The 18,628-nt window shown below is 51.4% G+C and overlaps 3 protein-coding genes across 8 annotated transcripts in view; 2 read left to right on the top strand and 1 right to left on the bottom strand.

Annotated features, from left to right (window-relative positions):
- Positions 1–5,697, top strand: part of XPO5 (exportin 5) — a 32,020-nt gene extending 26,323 nt beyond the window's left edge. For all 6 annotated transcript variants that reach the window (XM_040612312.1, XM_040612313.1, XM_040612311.1 and 3 more), the window contains 8 exons: positions 93–139; positions 346–440; positions 1,324–1,386; positions 1,885–1,967; positions 2,702–2,809; positions 2,989–3,126; positions 3,287–3,451; positions 3,995–5,697. In XM_040612312.1, the coding sequence (XP_040468246.1) occupies positions 93–139; positions 346–440; positions 1,324–1,386; positions 1,885–1,967; positions 2,702–2,809; positions 2,989–3,126; positions 3,287–3,451; positions 3,995–4,135 (840 nt within the window). In that variant the 3' untranslated portion in view covers positions 4,136–5,697. The remainder of the gene's footprint in view (positions 1–92; positions 140–345; positions 441–1,323; positions 1,387–1,884; positions 1,968–2,701; positions 2,810–2,988; positions 3,127–3,286; positions 3,452–3,994) is intronic.
- A 2,278-nt stretch (positions 5,698–7,975) lies between these two features.
- On the bottom strand, positions 7,976–11,682 carry POLR1C (RNA polymerase I and III subunit C). The gene is made up of 9 exons (XM_040612314.1): positions 11,541–11,682; positions 11,387–11,458; positions 11,181–11,288; positions 10,601–10,733; positions 10,364–10,483; positions 10,026–10,178; positions 9,707–9,856; positions 9,004–9,120; positions 7,976–8,290 (listed from the first exon to the last, which is right to left on the bottom strand). Exons 1-9 carry the CDS (start codon positions 11,607–11,609, stop codon positions 8,172–8,174), a joined length of 1,041 nt encoding a protein of 346 aa, XP_040468248.1. The 5' UTR covers positions 11,610–11,682; the 3' UTR covers positions 7,976–8,171.
- Positions 11,683–11,814: 132 nt separating this feature from the next.
- Positions 11,815–17,158, top strand: YIPF3 (Yip1 domain family member 3). Its single transcript, XM_040612315.1, has 9 exons — positions 11,815–12,033; positions 12,107–12,313; positions 12,387–12,493; positions 13,150–13,195; positions 13,576–13,668; positions 14,014–14,145; positions 14,612–14,725; positions 15,169–15,292; positions 16,678–17,158. Exons 1-9 carry the CDS (start codon positions 11,830–11,832, stop codon positions 16,797–16,799), a joined length of 1,149 nt encoding a protein of 382 aa, XP_040468249.1. The 5' UTR covers positions 11,815–11,829; the 3' UTR covers positions 16,800–17,158.
- The last annotated feature ends 1,470 nt before the right edge of the window (positions 17,159–18,628 follow it).

The raw sequence follows: 18,628 nt of genomic DNA, 5'->3' as shown, positions 1-18,628 counted from the left end.
TCTTGAGCTGCTATCAGCTGTGTAGCCTCTTTGCATTGTGTCAGGCATGGCTCCTTAGGAAGGTATTGAATCTTCCCTTTTGTTTTGAACAGAGGTTGTCTCAGAAATGGCAGGTGATCAACCAGCGAAGCATGCTCTGGTAAGTGTCCATACCTTGATACAAGGGGGAGATGGGGAGTGGGATGGAGCTTTGGTCTTATATGTGGCCCTTTGCCCAGGGAACAGTCCTGACAGCAGAGAGCTGGAAAACACTGTTTACTCTGATGGTGACTCATTTGCTGTGCTTGGGCAGAGGGGATACTTTCAGACATTGGCTCCCTTCACACTAAAACCTCTTGTCCTCAGTGAGGATGACGCTGCAGATGACAACCCCGAGTCTCAGGAGATGCTTGAGGAACAGCTGGTCAGGCTGCTGACCCGAGAAGTCATGGATCTCATCAGTAAGTGAAATCAAGCTAGGTCCCCTGGGATATTTGAGAAGTTTGCCCCGGAGAGGACAAAAGGAATTTCCAATGTGCAGTAAAACTTAACTATAATGGCCAGTATTTAACATAATCCTTAGAAACCAGGTGTGAGATGGGTAACCCTGCCAAAATCTTAGCAAAAACCTAGTAAGAGATCAATTAAAAACCTTCAGAAAAGGTGCTTCCTTCTGTTAGGTTAGCATTTAGGGCTCCATGGTTTTGGCACTGTCTTTGTAGAAGTCCAGTCCTCCTTTGGAATCTGGGTTCTCCCTTCCTCTGCCCTGGAGCCCAGTACAGGACATCAATTTATGGGCAACCTGAGCATAGAACAGTTTTGTTGCTGACAGTCGCCATGTTTCTAGGCAGACAGGTGGGAGGAGTCCCTCCTGCAAAGCAATCTCCCTTATTTGTGTTCCTTTTCTCTCCAACGGTGTGTTTTTGTCAGCATGGCTTTGAGCACAGAGGCTGGGAATATTGACTCCACGTAGAGATTTCAGATCCTCGACCTTCCATCTCCTTTCTTGCCTTAAGATAATGTTCTTCTTGGGTTATGGCTTCAAATGGTTTTGCACATTCCTGGTTCTCAGTAGTCTGAAGCAGCCACTGTACAGCAGGTTCCGCTGTGGGAGGATGCTGTGGGTGGGGTGTTTCAGCCTTCCAGGTAGTGCAGTATGTGGCTTTCGTACTGGGTTTGCAGATTCTTCTGCAAAGTGCTGTATAAGAGCTTCTGCAAGTGCTGTGTAAGAGCTGGGGGAGCTTGAAGCAGCTGTGAGCCCATCAGAGTCTGTAGGATAATCTCTGCGTGTACTGAAGTAGCATCTTGCTTTTCCGCTCCTCTGACCTGCAACTGTTTTTGCAGCCGTTTGCTGTGTTTCTAAGAAAGGTGTTGAGCATAACACTACTGCTGCTGTAGATGGAGACGGTGAGTAAATGCCTACCTTTGCCTTTCCTGCCCTTGGTGTACACGAGCACTTTTCCCATTTCCTCATGCATTTCTTGAAGGAGAGGCTGGCCTGTTGCTGGAAGTTCTGTGTGAGGGGTGTGGTATAGGTTTGGTTAAGAAGCCTTCAGCTCTGTCCTGCCCAGCGTGTCTGGGGGCCACAGGAAAACCCAATTAACCTAGGAATAAACGTGCTGTAGGATTCACAGGTAGCATGTTTGAGCAGCTGATTCTTAAGGTACCGAGAAGAGGGGATGTGCGCAGTCTCCCAGAGAGCTGAAGGTCGCTCGCTGGGTGCCCTTCGTGCTCCACAAAGGGTGTGGGTGCTTTCTGCTTGGAGAGAGATGTTCTGGCAGGCTGTGCCAGCATACTGGCTGTGTGCTGTGTCCTGGCTCCCAGCTGAGTTCTCGCTGTGCCTCTCTGTGTCACCCGCAGTCCTCGGGAGGCCATGTTCACAGTGCTCTTTGCTCTGCTCTGCAGATGATGAGGCGATGGCCACAGAGGTGACGCCCCCTGCCAGCGCAGAGCTCACCGAGCTTGGCAAGTGTCTGATGAAGCAAGAGGTAAGAGTGTGTGCTCTGACTTTCACCATCCTTCCTTTCACACTTGTCTGTGGTGCAGCCAGGTGCTGATACAGCGATCTAGGCTGCTGGAGCATCCCTCAGTGTGAGAATCTTCTCTTGGGACCTTACGTATTTTTTTAAGGGCCTTGTTAATGGCTGCAGAAGCCACAAAGCAAATGGGGATTGCGGGATCCAGTATAACACGCAGCTACAGAGTTTCAGCCCTTCTGCAGGTGAGGCCTTAGGTGTACTGCCCCCAAGGTGCTCCCTGGCTCTGCCTCCGTCCTGGGCTCCAGCCTTCATGAGGAAGAACTTCACCCAGCAGCTCTTTTTTCTGTAAAATGTGCCAGAGCTGGCATAGGAGCCACAGTGTTAACGTAATCCGCTGTGCAGAGTGCCTTCATCCCAATACCTCTCCATTCCTCCTCTGCTGTGGATGCCTCAGAAGCTTCAGAAGCTGTTGTAGAAGCTTTTGCAGTGACTTGAGAGTAGCAGCTGATGGGAGTGAGATGAAGGGAGCAGGTTTACTTGAACTTGATTCTTCATGGCTATGGTTGTGCACACTGGGTGCCTTTAAGCACTTCAGCTGGAGCAGCAGCATGCCAGATTCTCAGAAGACAGCCCCAAGGAGCTCCTGCAGAGTCCCTGGATTTCTTCTTGGCTTCCTTCAGGTTTGAACCCTGGAGGTGGGAAATAGTTCCTTTGACTGGTTTCCCTCTCTGGCTCCTTTTCAGGATGTCTGCACTGCGCTGCTGATCACTGCCTATGCATCCCTCTCCTGGAAGGACACCTTGTCCTGCCAAAGAACCACAACACAGCTTTGCTGGCCGCTGCTCAAACAGGTACCTCTGGGAGGAAGAAGGGATTACTTCTGGCAGGGTTGGGAGATGAAGCTCTGAATGTAGTGAGAAGCATGGCTGCTTCACCCCTGGGCATCTTCTCCTCAGGAAGACTGAGCTGCTGCAGAAAAGCAGTCATGTATCAGTGTCCTGCTTCCATGCTAATATTGCCTCTTCCCCAGGTGCTTCCAGGAAACCTCCTGCCCGATGCTGTGTCCTGGTTTTTCACAAGCGTGCTGAAGGGCTTACAGACACACGGGCAGCACGATGGCTGCATGGCAGCTCTGGTCCACCTGGCTTTCCAGATCTATGAGGCCTTGGTGAGAAATTCCACTTGTTATCCAGATGCAAGGTTGGCTGGGGAGTGGTGGAAAACCAATCCCATGCGTGCTTGGGTAGGGGCGGAGGAGCTAATGGTCCCCCAAGGAGGGCAGGGCTGCTTCTAAAGCAGAGCTGTGTTAACTGTATGGCTCCCTGCAGCGCCCTCGCTACGCTGAGCTGAAGGCAGTGATGGAGCAGATCCCAGACATCCAGAGGGACTCCTTGGAGCAGTTTGATTCAAAGCTTCTCAACCCAACACTGCAGAAGGTGGCAGACAAGCGCCGGAAGGATCATTTCAAGCGCCTCATCACAGGTTGCATTGGAGTAAGTGATATCCATGAGGAAAATGAACCCGTTTCATTTCACACCCATATGCTGCAGAAAGCCAGCCTGCCTGCCTCTCCCCAACCACGCCTCCCCCCATCCAGGAGGCCATTGCAGTCTATTCTGTGTTTGTTCTGTCTTCAGCTCAGAGGTGCAGCAGGGGTAGCAGCCCGACTGAGCAGCCTCTCCAGCAATGATTTCTAAGAGGCGGGGGGGTACCCTGCACAAGGGTGCCCAGGGGAACAGGGTGTTAAAACCTTTGAGGGACACTGTTAGGTGGGTGCTGGGCTTTTGTGAGGATGGTGATGTTGGGAGCCTGATGGCACGGGATTAGAAGCTTGGCAGCCGGTGTTCTGGTGGTTACCTCTGTGCCCTGGCATTTGGGAAGGACCAGGCTTGAGAGTCCCCAACATGCAAATGCAGGATCCAGGCCTGGGGATTACTCAGAATCTGGGCTCTGCCTCTGAGCTGCAAGCAGCCTCTGAGCTGAGGCAGGGTATGAAGGCAGTAGTGACTGATGCCTGCCTTGTCTGTCCTCTGCAGAAGCCCCTTGGGGAGCAGTTCCGCAAGGAGGTTCATATCCGGAACCTCCCATCTCTCTTCAAAAAGGTGAAGCCATCATTGGAGACGGATGTGCTAGAAAATGAGGATGGAGAGGGTCTCACTGCACTCTTCGAGCCCTGAGCCTGGGCTGTTGCAACCATCTCCACCCCTACCTTGTATTCTGTCTCTCCACATAGTAAGCACGTTAGATTCTCTTTGTCATCGCCTCCACAAGCGTTCGTCTGAATAAAGCCCTTTACAGGTCCTGTCCCATTCTCCTCCCTGCATTGGGATGGGGCCTGTGGTGGCATTTGAACCAGTGTATTAAGCTTTCCCTGATTCCTTCCCCTCCATTGGATGAGCATCTTTAGACCTTTGCTTCTCTGCAAGGTGGGAGCTGAGCCCATAGGCTCCATTAGGTAAAGCCTGGTCATCCTGTAGCCTTGGGTCACTCTTGTTCCACCTCTTCATCCCTTGGGGTTCAGGATTCATGCAAAAGGCAGAGTAGTGCGCCATGTGAAAAGGGGCTACCCTAATCTTCCTCCGGGTGCTAGGAGCCGGGCTTTGTGGGGAGCGCATCAGACACTCCGGTCATGCCTGTCGGCTCTCGTCCCTTGCGGACTCGTACTCTGATGAATCTGTTTCCCTCCGGGGTGCTGAGCCTTGGGCTGAGGGCTGCGTGCCAGGCAGCCTGGCAGTGCTCTAGGATCTCCCTCGAGATCAGCCTTTTCTAAGGTGCAGCTGCTCTCTAGAAAGAGGCAGACACTGTCATACAGATACATACATACATATGTATGTATATATGATCATACAGCTTGTTCTACCCAGAGCCAAATGGAAGGCTTTTCCTTTGTGCCAGCCTTTCTTGGACATCTCTCAGGGGGAGCAGGACAGATTTTTTTTTATTATCTTTTTCTTTTTACCATGTCCTGTAGATTAGAACATGGCCAGTGCAGGGTATGCAAAATCCGGACCAATATCTGAAGCACCTGCAAACCAAAAGGGATTTCCTCACCCTGTTGCTGTGGAGGTGACAGTAGCCTGTGTTTTTTAACCAGCCTGGTACTTGGAGAATTGCATGGTGGGGCAGGAGTGGGGGCGGTAATTCTGCAGTTTACAGGGGGGAGCCAGGTCAGAAACTGGGTTTTGGATGAGGTGGGACTCTTATTATGCCACTCCAGTCTGCAAAGCTGTTTTTTCTTATGTGACAAGTGGTTCCGTTGATCTATCCTAGCGTTAGCACAGGAGCTGGGAGGGTCTGTCCAGAGCTGGCTGGCAGTTTTGCCATCCGAAGACAAAACAAGGAATAATCTGGTGGGCAGAGAACGTGGTGTCTCCACTTGGACAGACTGGATAGAATAGCTGGAGTTGGGAGGGATGGGAATGCAGAAAGGAAGAGCAGCCCTTAGGAATCCACTCACCCTCCTGCCCCTGCTGTTCCACCAGCACCCTCCACTTTCCTCCTGGCCTCAAAACTTTTTTAACCTCTGAGCTAACGTGGCTCCTGGCTTTAGCAAAGGCTGGGTGTATTTATTGTGTTGTGATATTTTTAACATCCTGTGACTTCATGCTAGACACAAGGGGTTGTTTTTTTTTTAAATGGTTTTTAGAACCTTTTTTTGTAGGAATGTTTAAATCCAAAGCTGTCTCTGAACTGGTTGTGTTACACCTCTGAATGTCAGTAAAGCTATTCCAGTTTCATACACATGGTGTCATGCTTCATTTTTATTGTTTTGGTAAGATCCGAGACCTCTGCTTTGCCCAGATTGTCCTCCTAAGGATTCTTCAGCCAGCACTTCTTATTCCAGCTACCACAAAGGGAGCACCTTTGCTGGTAGTCAACATACATTATGAGGGAGGGGATGAACCATTCCAGACTACCTAATCAAATTAGAAGGCAAGGGGAAAACTGCATTTTAAAGTATTTATGTCACTCACAGCTGGTTATATTAATTCCACAACAGCTGCTAGGTCCCAGCTTACAGCTTGAAGGCTCGATGTTGCCGAAGTGAAACCCTTTGGCATGCCTATTCCAGGCTATGTCCCATAAGCAGTATGGCAAATATGCACAGAAAGGTGCGTATACTACTGAAGTAGCCTCCAAGCCCAACCCTGGCTACTGCTGGGAGAAACAGTGTCTTGTGCTAGTACTGCAGTTCAGCCGCAACGCTCTCAGCTGACCTTTTCGGTAACACAGCTACAACAGGACAGTGACGTAGCTATTGCCTTTGGTCTCTCCCTTCGTCTGAAGGTTGCATGAAAGGTCCCTCTTGCAGCAAAAGTAGAAGCTCTCAAAGAGGTGTGCCTGAGCACCGTCGTGTAAGTTTTTGTTATAAAACCTTTTCCCAGGGCCCCAACCGTAACCCAGCTCAGCATGTTTAAACTGAAAGGATCAAGACAGAAATCAGTGTTTTTCCAATGGGATTAACACCTAAATGGGTGTTGATTAAGAACTAGCCACAGTCCAGGTGGAGAGGAACTTTTCTGTGCTTTAAGCTGGCACTGGGACTACACACAGAGTTCCTCATACACATGAGGCAAGTACTGCACAGCTGAGCTAAGTTTTCAGCAAGCAAAAAGCCCTGGGGGGGAGGCATCATGGTGAAGGCTGTTAGGAGCTCTAAACCGAGAGGTGCAAACCACAGGACTTGGGCCTAGCTCTTGGGTTCCCAGCACTCCCTTCTAAGGGTCAGGGGATGAACGAGACCCTGCGGGATGCGTTCAGCAGCAAAGGGCCCTGCAAGCCTGCTGAAAGAGGATGTGGTGCAAGAGTCAGCAAACATAGCTGTGAAACACCAACAGCTCCCAGAATAGCTCTCACAGGGAAGCAGCCAGTTCCCCCAGCAACCAATTACCAGCTCTCTGGAAAAATACCTGGAAGCAGGGCATGGGTCTGCAACACAGCATAGTGACATGGGACAGGTTGGGATTGCAGCCAGGACACCAAGCTTGCCTATTCCCTACAGCACATCCACCTTAACACCTGTAAGGATGTTTACAGCACAAGTAGCTGCATCTCAGTGAAGCAGATAAAAAGTATGATTGCTGCGCTAAATTCTAGCACTGTAGTGAGGACTGACTCAAGCAACTGGGACACACTGGTACTCCCAGCTGTTCCCTGAAGTTCCAGTTCCTTCATCAGTTTGTCAAGAGACGTTCACAAGCCAAGACCTACCCTGCTGCTGGCTAACAGTGCTCACCACCGAGACTAACTTGCAAGTCCTCCCAGGCTTCCCTGGGTAAAGCCAGGCCCATGACTGTCACCAGCTCTCCACCATCCAGTTCTGCTTCAAAGACAGCCCAAAGTACATTCAGTCACTGAAAAGGAGAACAGAGCAGTCAAATCTAACACCTGGGGAGAAATGCCTTACCTTGAGATATTTAAAAAGGGATGGTCAAGTCCTTACAGAGCATGTTTTCGAACCCCACCTTTGCACAGAGAAGCCCAATACTGTTACCATAGATTGTTTGGGCTAGAAAAGACCATCAAATACCATCTAGTCCAACACCCCCTGCTGTTGTCGGGGTCATATTTCACTAGATCAGGGTCTTCTGTCCAATCTAAGTCTACCTTCTACCAGTTTAAAACCCATCACTACAGGCCATACCTCCATGTCCCCTTTACATACTGAAAGGCCACGATAAGGTCTTCCCAGAGCCTTCTCTTCTCCAGGCTGAACAACCCCAGCCCTCAGCCTTTCTTCATGGGAGAAGTGTCCCAGCCTTCTGACAGCACAGCCTTTCAGCTGTCACATTAACTACTCCTGAGCTGGTCTGAGACACCTGCAAAAGTTTTGCGCTGATACTAACTTGCTAAATCTCACTGACCCACTGTGAGTGCTTTACTACACTGCTGTATCAGTCATCTTCTCATACTTCATACAATCTAAAATAAATGCTATTATTCATCTTTACACCTGCTGCCACTTTCTTCTCTGTGTATTACAGTCTCACAATTGTGAAGAGCAGAGGAGACAGCTGTAAAGAAAAGCCTTTATTTTAGTGCATCTCCTCACTGAGGCTCATTACCAACAGAAGCCAAATCCAAAGAGATCATCCTAGGACTCTTAACAAGCCCGTCTCAGACCTCTTGCCTACGGAAGATCATCAACCCTGCCGGCAGGTGCCGGCAGCCCAGAACAGCAGCGCAGGGACACACTTCCCAGCTACAGCCTAGTCACTCCATAGGCACAGAGTCCAGCTCATTCAGGAAGCGCTGACACTTTCCCATCAGGATCTTGATGGCTTCACTCACCAGCACATCTGGAGGCAGGATACCCGTCGACTCCACTGAAACTGCACAGAGACGTAGGTCAGTACAGCCACCAGGCAGCCTCAGCCTACCCCTGGCCCCAGCATTCCTGTTCCTCGTCTTCCCTTATACCGCCCTTCTGACAAGGCAGATCTTCACAGCCAGAGAAGAATGTAACGATTTGCTGGCAGCAAGGATGTCACAGCACTCTCCAAACTATCAAGCTGCAACAAGGTCTTTTACCATCTCATACCAGCATACTCTTCATACAGTCCCTCTGCTGCCATCTCACCTCATCCAGGGCCCACTCCCTCTTCCCTTGCTTCTTCCTCGGCTGCTCTCTCTTCACTGGCTCTCAACCACTTAACTTAACCAGCCACACCTGCACCTTATCTACATCGGCCAACCCACCTCCCCTGAAGCCAACCCACAGTTGTATATTATCAGTGCTAATTAACTTCCCCCCCCTTTTTTTAACATTTCATACCTTATGTTTTTAACAATCATTACAACCTTTTTACAAATAAATTTTTCATACAGTCCTCTATAATTCCTCTACAGAAGGACAAACACATTTGATCCCAAAGCAACACTAAACCACAGCCTCAGTAGTTACCCACTGGAATACGAATGTATCAATGCTGATGATGTGGGAGGGAAGGGGAAGGCAGACACCCAGCTGTATATGCTGGCCAGTCTCTGCTTGTTTGCACAACCACAGCAGGGCTCTATGTTCTATGGAAAATGGGGCACTTACAGATGTAATGGTTTCGTACTCTTGCCAGACGCACAAGGTTTTTCAGACTCTCATGACGGAAAACTTCTCGGCTGAACATGTCCAACCGTGCATTGGCTACTCTTGCCACCTTTTTTCCTAAAGGGGAAAAGATTAAACAACATGGGCACCGGCAGCAGATGGGTGCCTTGCGGTAACAGCAGGTGCTTACCCCTCAAACATGCACTCCCCCATCAGCAAAGGCAGTGAAGCCACCAATAAAGAATTAGCACATCCCCAAGACAAAACTCTAACCTGACAGTACTGGTCTTGAACAGTTCCAATGCAAACTCAAAGCTTGTATGCACCCCTGGGCAGGACACATGAAGTCTCTTGCATGCTCAGCTTCTGGGAAGAGCAAGCTCACTACCCAGTCTTACAGACAACTGAACAGTGCTGGAAGCTGTGGTCAGCAGCTGCAAAGCCCTGCAGTCAGGCACCCAATGCCTTAGCATTTCAGGGACATCCCAGTTCATCACCCAACACATCTGCACATGACAGCCACTCACTCACTCATAAAACCAGGCTCTGAATAGTGTGAGCAGTTGCTTATCAGCAAGGCAACATCACAACATGGTTTTCTCCACAAAATGTGGTTGTGTCTCTACAGGTTTTGGCTGTAGTCTCTTATCAGTCTCTGCTAAGGCTTGTTAGATATAAGGCACTTAGAGCACGAAAAAAGTACCCTTGATATTCTGGATCTCAATGACTCCAGGGGAAAAGCACTTCTGCAACATCTCAGCTGCCTCATCCTCAACAGGCTGCAGGAGAGTAATGTCAGGAAGCAGTCGATAACTAGCTGTGGCCACAGGAGAAAACTTGGCATGATCTTTTCCTGCATGAAGAATTAAGAGTCAAGGGTGAGTGCAGACCTCGGAATGAGTGCAGGGATGACAGGGCCTGAAGGTGCAGGGGGAAAGCTGGTTCTCCACCCCTCACACAGCTGTACCCTAGTTCAAGCACTCACATTCCTCCTCCCGCTGCCCCCAGGACCCACAACTCACCTATACCCTTGACACAGTGCATAAGCACATCTATTTCCTGGCCAGGTCGCAACAGTGCAATGAGGATGTCATCATGAACAGGTCGGAAGTCAGCGTCTGGAAAAAGGTCTGTCTGATTCCCCAAGGGCACCCACGTCATATGTTTACTGTACACTGTGAAGAGAAGCCAAAAGTATCAGCCAGCTACTGTCTCAAAACAGGACTAGAAATGGGAAAAAGTAAGCTTAGCAGAATGGGCACCAGCTTGCTCTGCTCACAGGGCAGAGACAACAGACCAAATCCTGTCTCCCAAGACCAAAAAAGAAAAAAACAGCACCTATTTTTAGGAGACATCTCACCTTTGTGATTGAAATATAGTTCATTAGGATCAGATGATTCCTTGGCTGCCTGAGGGTTTCGGCTGCATTTTATTTTCAGCTGGAACTGCAGAGTATCAATTTCTGTGCCTTCTTCATCTCCTGAGAAGGGAAGAAAAGCATGAGCCTCTACGGATTCACACTTCTGCTCAGTTTATGCAACCCTGATTTCCTGCTTTGGGGGGAACTTGCAATATTTCTGTTTGATCCAAGACTCACCTTGGTTTCTATATTCGAAGAGTCGAGGGTCAGCCCGGATAGGGATGAGGCCCAAGCGGTGAGCCAGAATTTCGTCCTGCACAATGGATGTGTTGTTGTACACAAAGACTTTCTCTACAGCCATGGTTGGCACCTCAGGGAGACCAGAGACGAAGTCAGCGTGAGACGACAGCTGAACTACGCGCCAACTAAATATCCCTCTAGAGTGCCTATTCTCTCCCATAAATAATTGCCCTGCAGAATATCTTCAGCGCTATTTCTGCCAAACCAGGCTACCCAATATACGCTTACACCTGATACACCCCCTTCCCCGTTTTTTGTTCTTAAACAAACGATCACAAAGGTGAAAGGCAGGTCGATCCATGGACAGTACCAACAGCACCCTGAAGAGCAACAAGCGCCACTGCTGACGCTGCCAAGGCCCTAACCCTGGGCTGCTGGCACACGTGCAGCACGAACCCGCGCCTCTCCTCCGAACCCAGTCCCAGGGGCTGCGGTAAGGCAGGACGCCCCCAGGCAACTGCCCCCACCCCCAGGCCGGCGCCCCCGGCCTCCCCCGCAGCCCCCGCCGCGGCGGTACCTCGGCCAGCAGGATGCGGCGGAACGCGTTGGCGATGGCGGCGTCGATGCCCACCATGTCGAACTCCAGCGCGCCCTCCTCCTCACGGACGATGTCCACGCGGAACGCCTGCGGGGCCACCCGCCGCGGGTCACGCCGGGCGCCGCGGCTGGGACGCGACCCCCGCCCCCACCCCGGCCTCCCCCCCGCCCCCGGCCCTCGCCCACCTCCTCGAAGCGCCGCTGGTCCCAGGCGTCATCGTAGCCCGGGTAGTTGCCGGGGAAGTCGGTGGTGTGGACCTGCGGGGAGGCGGAGAGGCGGGACGGTGAGGGGGCCGGCAGCCGGGCGCCCCCCGCGCTCCGCCGCGCCCCACTCACGCACGTTGCGGACGCCGAACTCGCCCAGCACCACGCGGTCCCGCAGCTCGTCGGTGCGCCGCCTGCCCGCCATGGCCGCCGCCGGCCCGGCCCGCGGGGCGGGGCTCCCCTGCACGTGACGGGCCTCCGCCCGCCCACGCGTGGCCGCGACGCTCCCGGGGACCGCGACGCTTCCCCGCCAGCGCCGCCGGCCGGCCCGCCCGCCCGGGGGCCGCGTGGCCGCGCATCCCCGCCGCCTCTGCTCGCCGCGCCCCCCCCGCGCCGCGCCTGCCCCGGCCTGCGCCACACACAAGATGGCGGCGCCCGCCCGCCCTCGCGAGAGCGTGGGAGCGGCCCCGCTGCGAACGTCACATCCGGGCGCTGGGCCGCTGGCGAGCGGCGGCAGCCAACGCGGCGCGGGCCCGGCCGGCACCATGGCGGCGCCGGCGGCGGGCGGCGGCAGGAGCGGCACCGGCGGCAGCACCGCCGACTGGGGCGGCTTCGAGGACAACATGCAGGTGGGGCCGGGCCGGGGGCGGCGGAGCGCAGAGCCGAGCCGGGCGGGCGCTGACGCTGTCTGCCCCGGCGCAGGGTGGCGGCTCCGCCGTCATCGACATGGAGAACATGGACGACACGTCGGGCTCCAGCTTCGAGGACATGGGGGAGATGCACCAGCGCATGAAGGAGGAGGAGGAGGAGGAGGCGGAGGGCGAGGCGGGGGCCGCCGAGGAGGAGGACGGGGAGTTCCTGGGCATGAAGGGGCTGCGGGGGCAGCTGGGCCGGCAGGTGGCTGACCAGGTGAGCGCGGCCCCCCGCCGCCCCCCGCCGCGGGGCGCCCCCCCGCCCGCTGCCAGCTCCCTTCTCTCCGCAGATGTGGCAGGTGGGGAAGCGGCAGGCCTCCAGGGCCTTCAGCCTCTACGCCAACATCGACATCCTCCGGCCATACTTCGACGTGGAGCCCGTCCAAGTGCGAGCCAGGTGGGCAGGGCCCGGCCCGGGCCGTCTCCGCTGGGGGCCGGGGGGGGGGTGGGGGGGCTGGCTGTCCCCCCGAGGCAGGCGAGCCGGCCGGGCTGCAGCCCTGCAGGAGGGCGCCTTGCGGGGAAGCACACTGCGGTGTCCGGTGTCCCGCTGCGGTGTCCCGGCCTCCCTGACAAGGTCCCGCAGGTGGGCTGCCAGCCCCCTCGCCTGTCACCCTGCGTGGCTGCTCAGGGCACAAGAGGAGGCTTTGGGACATCTTCAGCCTTTTAGGACTCGGCTGCATCATGTGGCCTGTTTTGGGTTTGCAACACAGCTGTGTCCAAAAAGGCAAAGTTTTGTGAGGATGGATGAAGAAAGGTGCCTTTTCCTTCCTGCCGTTCTGTCAACGGTCTCTCATCCCTGAGTGGGCCTCTAAGCATTTTCATTGAATCCCACCACCACCCCTCCAGCAAAGTTAACCCACTGATCAGTAAGGTTTTTCTCCTTTAGTAACCTTCCGTGACTCTTTAGAAGGAATCTCTGTCCCCCAAGGCCTGTGACCACAGCAGGAAATACTGGTAATGGGTGCATGGGATCTTTTGCTTTTGAAGCATCTTGTTAACCATCCTGTTGTCCTCCTTGCTCCTGCTGTCGTTCCCTGCTTTGCTGTGATGCAGACTGCTGGAGTCCATGATTCCTGTGAAGATGATTAATTTCCCACAGGTGAGTTCCTTGTTGCTGAATCAGACTCCCTGGCCAAGGGCATGTCCCACAGACACCTTGTAAAACTGAACTGAATTCAGGACCTGAGTTTGTTACATGTTCATCTCGCTGAAAATGTTAGTAATCCCTTTCCTGTGGTTGTTCCAAACCTCAGTGTGCTTGCTACCTTTAGTGCTGGTGCAGTTATAGACTTTGCATATCCCAGGCTCCTTATGACACAACCTATTCTGCCTGGCTTCTGTCAGCAGCAGCCTTGCTGTTACTTCTGAGGCGGCCAAGTAATAAAACTTCATCCAGGGCATTTCTCACATCGCTTGGGGTGGGGAGCCTGGTATTCAGGAGCACTAACCAAACCTTCCCTGATCTATCTCCTCCTGTAGAAGATTGCAGGCGAGCTGTATGGACCCCTCATGCTGGTTTTCACACTTGTGGCCATCCTTTTGCACGGGATGAAGACCTCAGACACCATAATTGTACGTCAAGTCTCAGTGATAAGTTCTGGTTTGACTGGGATCTGAGTTCCTATAATGATATTAGGAAAAAGACAGGAGACCTCTTCCATGACTGATTAGTATTTTGCTGAAAAGCAGATAGATTTGAGGAAGAAGCTGTTGATTTGGGGATGAGAGGAAGCACGCATCAGAAAGTCTTGATGCTCTGCTGCTGGGAGAGCTGGGGTGTAGGTCATGTGGCACCCTGAACACTGCTAGCTAACTATTTGATAATGCCTAGAAAGGCTCTGGGACTCTCTGAGGTGGAATTTGGGTGCTGGTAGGTCACTTCTTTGAGTCCTCCTCATCCTGATGCTGTCTCCACAGAGGGAAGGCACACTGATGGGCACAGCCATTGGCACTTGCTTCGGTTACTGGTTGGGCGTCTCCTCTTTCATCTATTTCCTGGCATATCTGTGCAATGCCCAAATCACAATGGTGCAGATGCTGTCACTGTTGGTATGTACAGATGGAGCTGCCCCAAGATGCAAGTTGGCTGCATGGTGTTCCAGCACAAGCTGTTCCCAGAGAATGGGAAAAGTCCTTGTTAGACTGGTGGTCCCGGGTAACTGCAGTGGGACAACCTGGAATGCAGGGATGCTCTTCTGACCTGCCCCATCCCAGGCACAGTGATAGCACAAAGAGAGAGTTCCTTTGTGCAGGTCTCCTGCTTTGCACTTCCTGATCTGAGAGCCTGGTGGTAAAAAAACTTCCCTCTCTTTCCCAAGTTGCTGCAATCTCTGACATCCCTGTGAATCCTTCAGAAAGATTATTTGGGTGTGAGCTGCTGTTAAAATTGTTGTGCTGGTTGGCTTTTTGGCATTGAATGAGTGGTTTGTGAAGCGTTGCAGGGATGGGATGCTCGTGCTGTTGATCAGTGGCCCCTTCTGTGAGACTGACGCTTGTAACATGTTTTTGTTGTCAGGGCTATGGTCTTTTTGGACACTGCATCACTCTTCTTGTCACCTATAATATCCACTTCCACTCCCTCTTCTATATCTTCTGGTTGGTTGTTGGTGGACTCTCTACGCTACGAATGGTAAGGGATGGGCAGCCATGCAGCCCTCCTCTTCTGGGTACAAAAATGGGCCTGTTCCTTGGGCCTGTCAGTTCATTTCACAGCCAGTCAGGCTGCTGTGAAGAACAGCTTGATGCTTCTGGATTATTTGGCCACTGGTGTACGGTGGTGATGCTTGGATTAATATCCTCACCCATTCTAACAGCTGCAGGAAGTTTACTCCATTACAGCCCTTGCTCCCATGTGCCTGAGCATCCTGCACTCGTTGGCAAGACTGGGCAAGGTTCACCTACACAAAAGCAAGTCAGATTATTCTGAATTTGTTGGTGCCAACTGCAAAAAAGGTTCTGAGCAGTGTTTCCCCTGGCTGCTGCTATTTGGTCTATCCTCCTGTGTGCTCCTGACTGCAGTGCCAGAGGCTCAGGTACAAGCTACGTTGTCTCTAATCTCCACCTCTCTCCTAGGTTGCTGTGTTGGTATCGCGCACCGTGGGGCATACCCAGCGGCTCATCCTGTGTGGGACCCTTGCTGCTCTGCATATGCTTTTCCTCCTTTATCTGCACTTTGCTTATCACAAGGTGGTGGAAGGTAAGCAAGGGAGATATGAAGACTTATCCTGTTCGATCTGAGGGAAGAGGAGCTGCTTTTTGCTCTCTCTGAGAGAAAGGATGGACAGTTTGGATCTGACCTGAGGGCATCTGTGCCAGTTTCCAACTCAAGAATGACCAGTACTAGCTTTATTAGAGAAAACTGTCGAAGTAGGGCAACAGGTAGATGTGGGGTAGTTTCTGTACACCGAGTTTTAATACTTAAGACCTAAGTTGTGAGGCAGGATGCTTATTCTTTCCCCACAAGTGAAATATAACAGCACTGACTGTTCTTGCATGCAGATGTCCGGTCCCTTTCTGAATCTTGCTGAAGTCAGGTTGCTTTTCTCTGATCAGGAAATGTGTCACAAGTTGTCTTCCTTCTTTCTGTTACACCTTTTTTATCTTGTGTTGTACAACACAAATGGCAGAAGCTGCATCTTCCCCTGTCGGTGTTGTTTACTGGGCTATACATGTTTGGGTCCCCTTTCTGTGTCTTTTTTTTCTCCCAACAAAGGCTCAATCTCCTTTTATTAAAAAAAAATAATAAAATTAAAAAAAGAGTCTTCTCCCACCTTATCACTAGAGAGTTTCCAAATACCTAAATATGCTATTCCGCAAGCCTCTTTATGAGTTCAGGCAGCCAGACCTGTTCATATTTCAGATAAATCTGCATAATCGAGGGTTATAGCGTAGCGTTACAAGTCTTTTTAGATGTAAATACGATTCTTTCCTAGATCCATTCTTCTGGTGAAGGTTCTGAGCTCTGATCTGCAACATTTCAGCAGATGAAACAGGATAACATATACTCCAAGCAATTTTCTTCAAGGCACTCCAAGACTGATTATCAGTCTTGAGAGGGTAATTGACGGACTGGAGGACACTTGTATCTGTATGCGTGTTTCCTGCCAAGCACGGTTTATGTTTGTATTGCAGTGATAAAAATTCCACACTGCAGCTCCTGATGTGAGTCTGCAAGGGTATCTCAGGCTGAAAACAAACAATTGGTCTAAGAACAGGATCTGTGTTGGGATGAGGTGGGGATGGGATCTTACCAACCTGCCTCAGCAAAACAGCATCCCTGGCAATGTCTGCATTCAGGTCAGATGGGCATCTGGCACCCTCAAAGTGAAAAGATCTATGTTCCTCTTGGGAACATGCAGTTTCCCTGCCCCACGGACAAGCTCTGATCTGTGCCCTTTGGTCTCCGGATGGATGCGTTTACTCCTGTTCAGTGTTTGGGGCTAGGTGTCTCCTCCCATCACCTGCAAGTGCTTTGTATGTCCTTGGGCCCTGTTGCCATCGACCACTACCTGGCCAGAGAGAGAAAAACATCTGTGCAACTGAACTAACTCTTGCCACTCCCCCTTTTTCTGTTTCCTGCAGGTATCCTGGACACATTGGAAGGACCCAACATGCCACCCTTTCAGAGAGTTGCCCGAGACATTCCAGTTGTTTCCAATGCTGTATTGAACACAACAGCCAAAGCAGTTGCATTGACCCTGTAGTTTCACGGACTTGGACTTGCTTCCTTCACTACTTTTGGGGCTGTGTAGGGCGATGATAACCTGCTGCCTCTTAGGAACAGGACAGAACAGTAGGAAGAAGACTGGTTTTGTTTTGCTGGAGCTGTCCTTTCAGTTGCAGTTTTGGACAGCTGAGCAGACTGCACCTCAGTGACTCAGAAGAACTACGTTCTTCCCTCACCCAGGTCTGGGTTGTCTTGAGTAGAGTGGTTCTGTTGCCTGCATGTTTAGCTGGGATTTCCCAGTGCGGTTTGTCCCTTGCTGCTTGCTGATGTAACCCCAGGGGCATCTGCCCTGTTCCTGTCCTGAAGAGGGAAGAATTAAATTGATGTTGGTGCTGAGTGGTGCCTTATGTTTGAGCCTACTTGTGTAATGGGAGAGCGGTGTTGGGTCTTTATGCCTTTAGCTGTCCTGTCCTAGACTCAGAGGATTCTTTGCAATTTTCTGCTGTCTGGCTTCAAATGTTCTGTGATATGTGGCCTGTCTTGGGCACCTTTTCCATAGTCCAAGAGACACAGGAACTTTAGTTTGTCTGGATATTTTCAGGAATAGCATGATATTTAACCACCTGCTCTTCCTTGTCATGTTCCAGGTTGATCCTTCTCTTTTCACTTGATCCCAGCTCACCTCAGCTGTCCCTTCTCCTGTGTATGTCAGAAATGTTTCTGTCCCCATGCTTTCACAGGACATTTGTTCTTGTCACCCTTCTGCCCATGTTGCTCTGTGGGACGGCAGTTCTGACTGCAGGGGTAACATGTTTGTGCATGGTCTTCTGTGGATATTTCTGTTAAGCTAGTTCAGCCCTCCCTCATGCAGCTTGCTTGCATGTCTCCCAGCTGTGGAACTTTCACCTCATTGCTCTGAGCAGGAGCGGCTTCCTGCTCCCCCAGACACAGTCTGTGTGTGCTGCCTGGCTTTTCAAGCTGAATCTAGGCCTTATGTCTGAAAGGACTCCTGGAGCCTTGATAGTCTCTGGCAAACTTTTTTCCACTGTTCCCACTAAACAAAGGGAGAAGTGGGGGAGTGTGCAATGGTAACAGAGCTGACACATTTATCTCCAGCATACTGATGCGGGAAAGCTCCAGTGAGGATGGGGAAGCGGAACAGCTCAGCCTAGGCTTATTTGCATTGCAGTAACCCACAACTCAGTAGTTCAGATGTAGCCTTCCCTCGCTGCTCTAACTTGTACTGGTCCACGAGTAGAAAACTGTTAGTTGATAACTGGCTTTCACCTTTTCTCTCCCGGTAGCTCTGAATGATTAGGGGAGGGGAGCCACCCCTCAGAGAAGTTCACCCTTAGGCTTGGGCTGGAAAACCTCCAAAATATTTCCCTTTCTTGATGTACCCACAAGTTAGCTGTGTGCAAGGCAGATGTCAGAACTGCGCTCCTTGGTCCCTTGCTTATATTAGTGGGAGAGGATGCAACTGTAGTGGCATTCAGACTAGTGCCAAGGTGCAATGAGAGGAAGATGGTGCCAGCTACTGTAATCAGGCTGGTCATCTGCTTCAGTTAAAAATGTCACTGGATAGGACTTGAGCATTTTCAGTCAGACCTATTTTCCACTGTTTGCTTATTCCCAAGTTTGTAATTTTTTCTCCTCCCAAGAGCAAGAAGCTCATCTGCTAACATGATAGACATGTTCTTTTTCACCCCCCAACCCTGCCTTACTTTGGCAGAAGAACAGCATTCAGAGCAAGTTATATGGGGGAACAAAATTAATTATTTGGGCTAGTAGTCTCCATGTTTTTTGGACCAAATGAACCACTTCAAGCTCCCAGAATTTCTATTACTTCCAAACTTGACAAAATGG

This window comes from Falco naumanni, chromosome 12 (assembly GCF_017639655.2).
Source record: "Falco naumanni isolate bFalNau1 chromosome 12, bFalNau1.pat, whole genome shotgun sequence".
Taxonomy (NCBI): Eukaryota; Metazoa; Chordata; class Aves; order Falconiformes; family Falconidae; genus Falco; species Falco naumanni.
The sequence above is the reverse complement of the archived record's forward strand: the minus strand, read 5'-3'. Positions and strand labels throughout refer to the sequence as shown.

Coding starts and splice junctions, on each gene's coding strand:
- POLR1C (XM_040612314.1), bottom strand. CDS start 11,609: ATGGCGGGCAGGCGGCGCACCGACGAGCTGCGGGACCGCGTGGTGCTG. Junction 11,459..11,540: donor GCGAGTTCGGCGTCCGCAAC/GTGCGTGAGTGG, acceptor GCCTCCCCGCAG/GTCCACACCACCGACTTCCC. Junction 9,121..9,706: donor TGAGATCCAGAATATCAAGG/GTACTTTTTTCG, acceptor TTTCCCCTTTAG/GAAAAAAGGTGGCAAGAGTA.
- YIPF3 (XM_040612315.1), top strand. CDS start 11,830: ATGGCGGCGCCCGCCCGCCCTCGCGAGAGCGTGGGAGCGGCCCCGCTG. Junction 12,034..12,106: donor GCTTCGAGGACAACATGCAG/GTGGGGCCGGGC, acceptor GCCCCGGCGCAG/GGTGGCGGCTCCGCCGTCAT. Junction 13,669..14,013: donor AGACCTCAGACACCATAATT/GTACGTCAAGTC, acceptor CTGTCTCCACAG/AGGGAAGGCACACTGATGGG.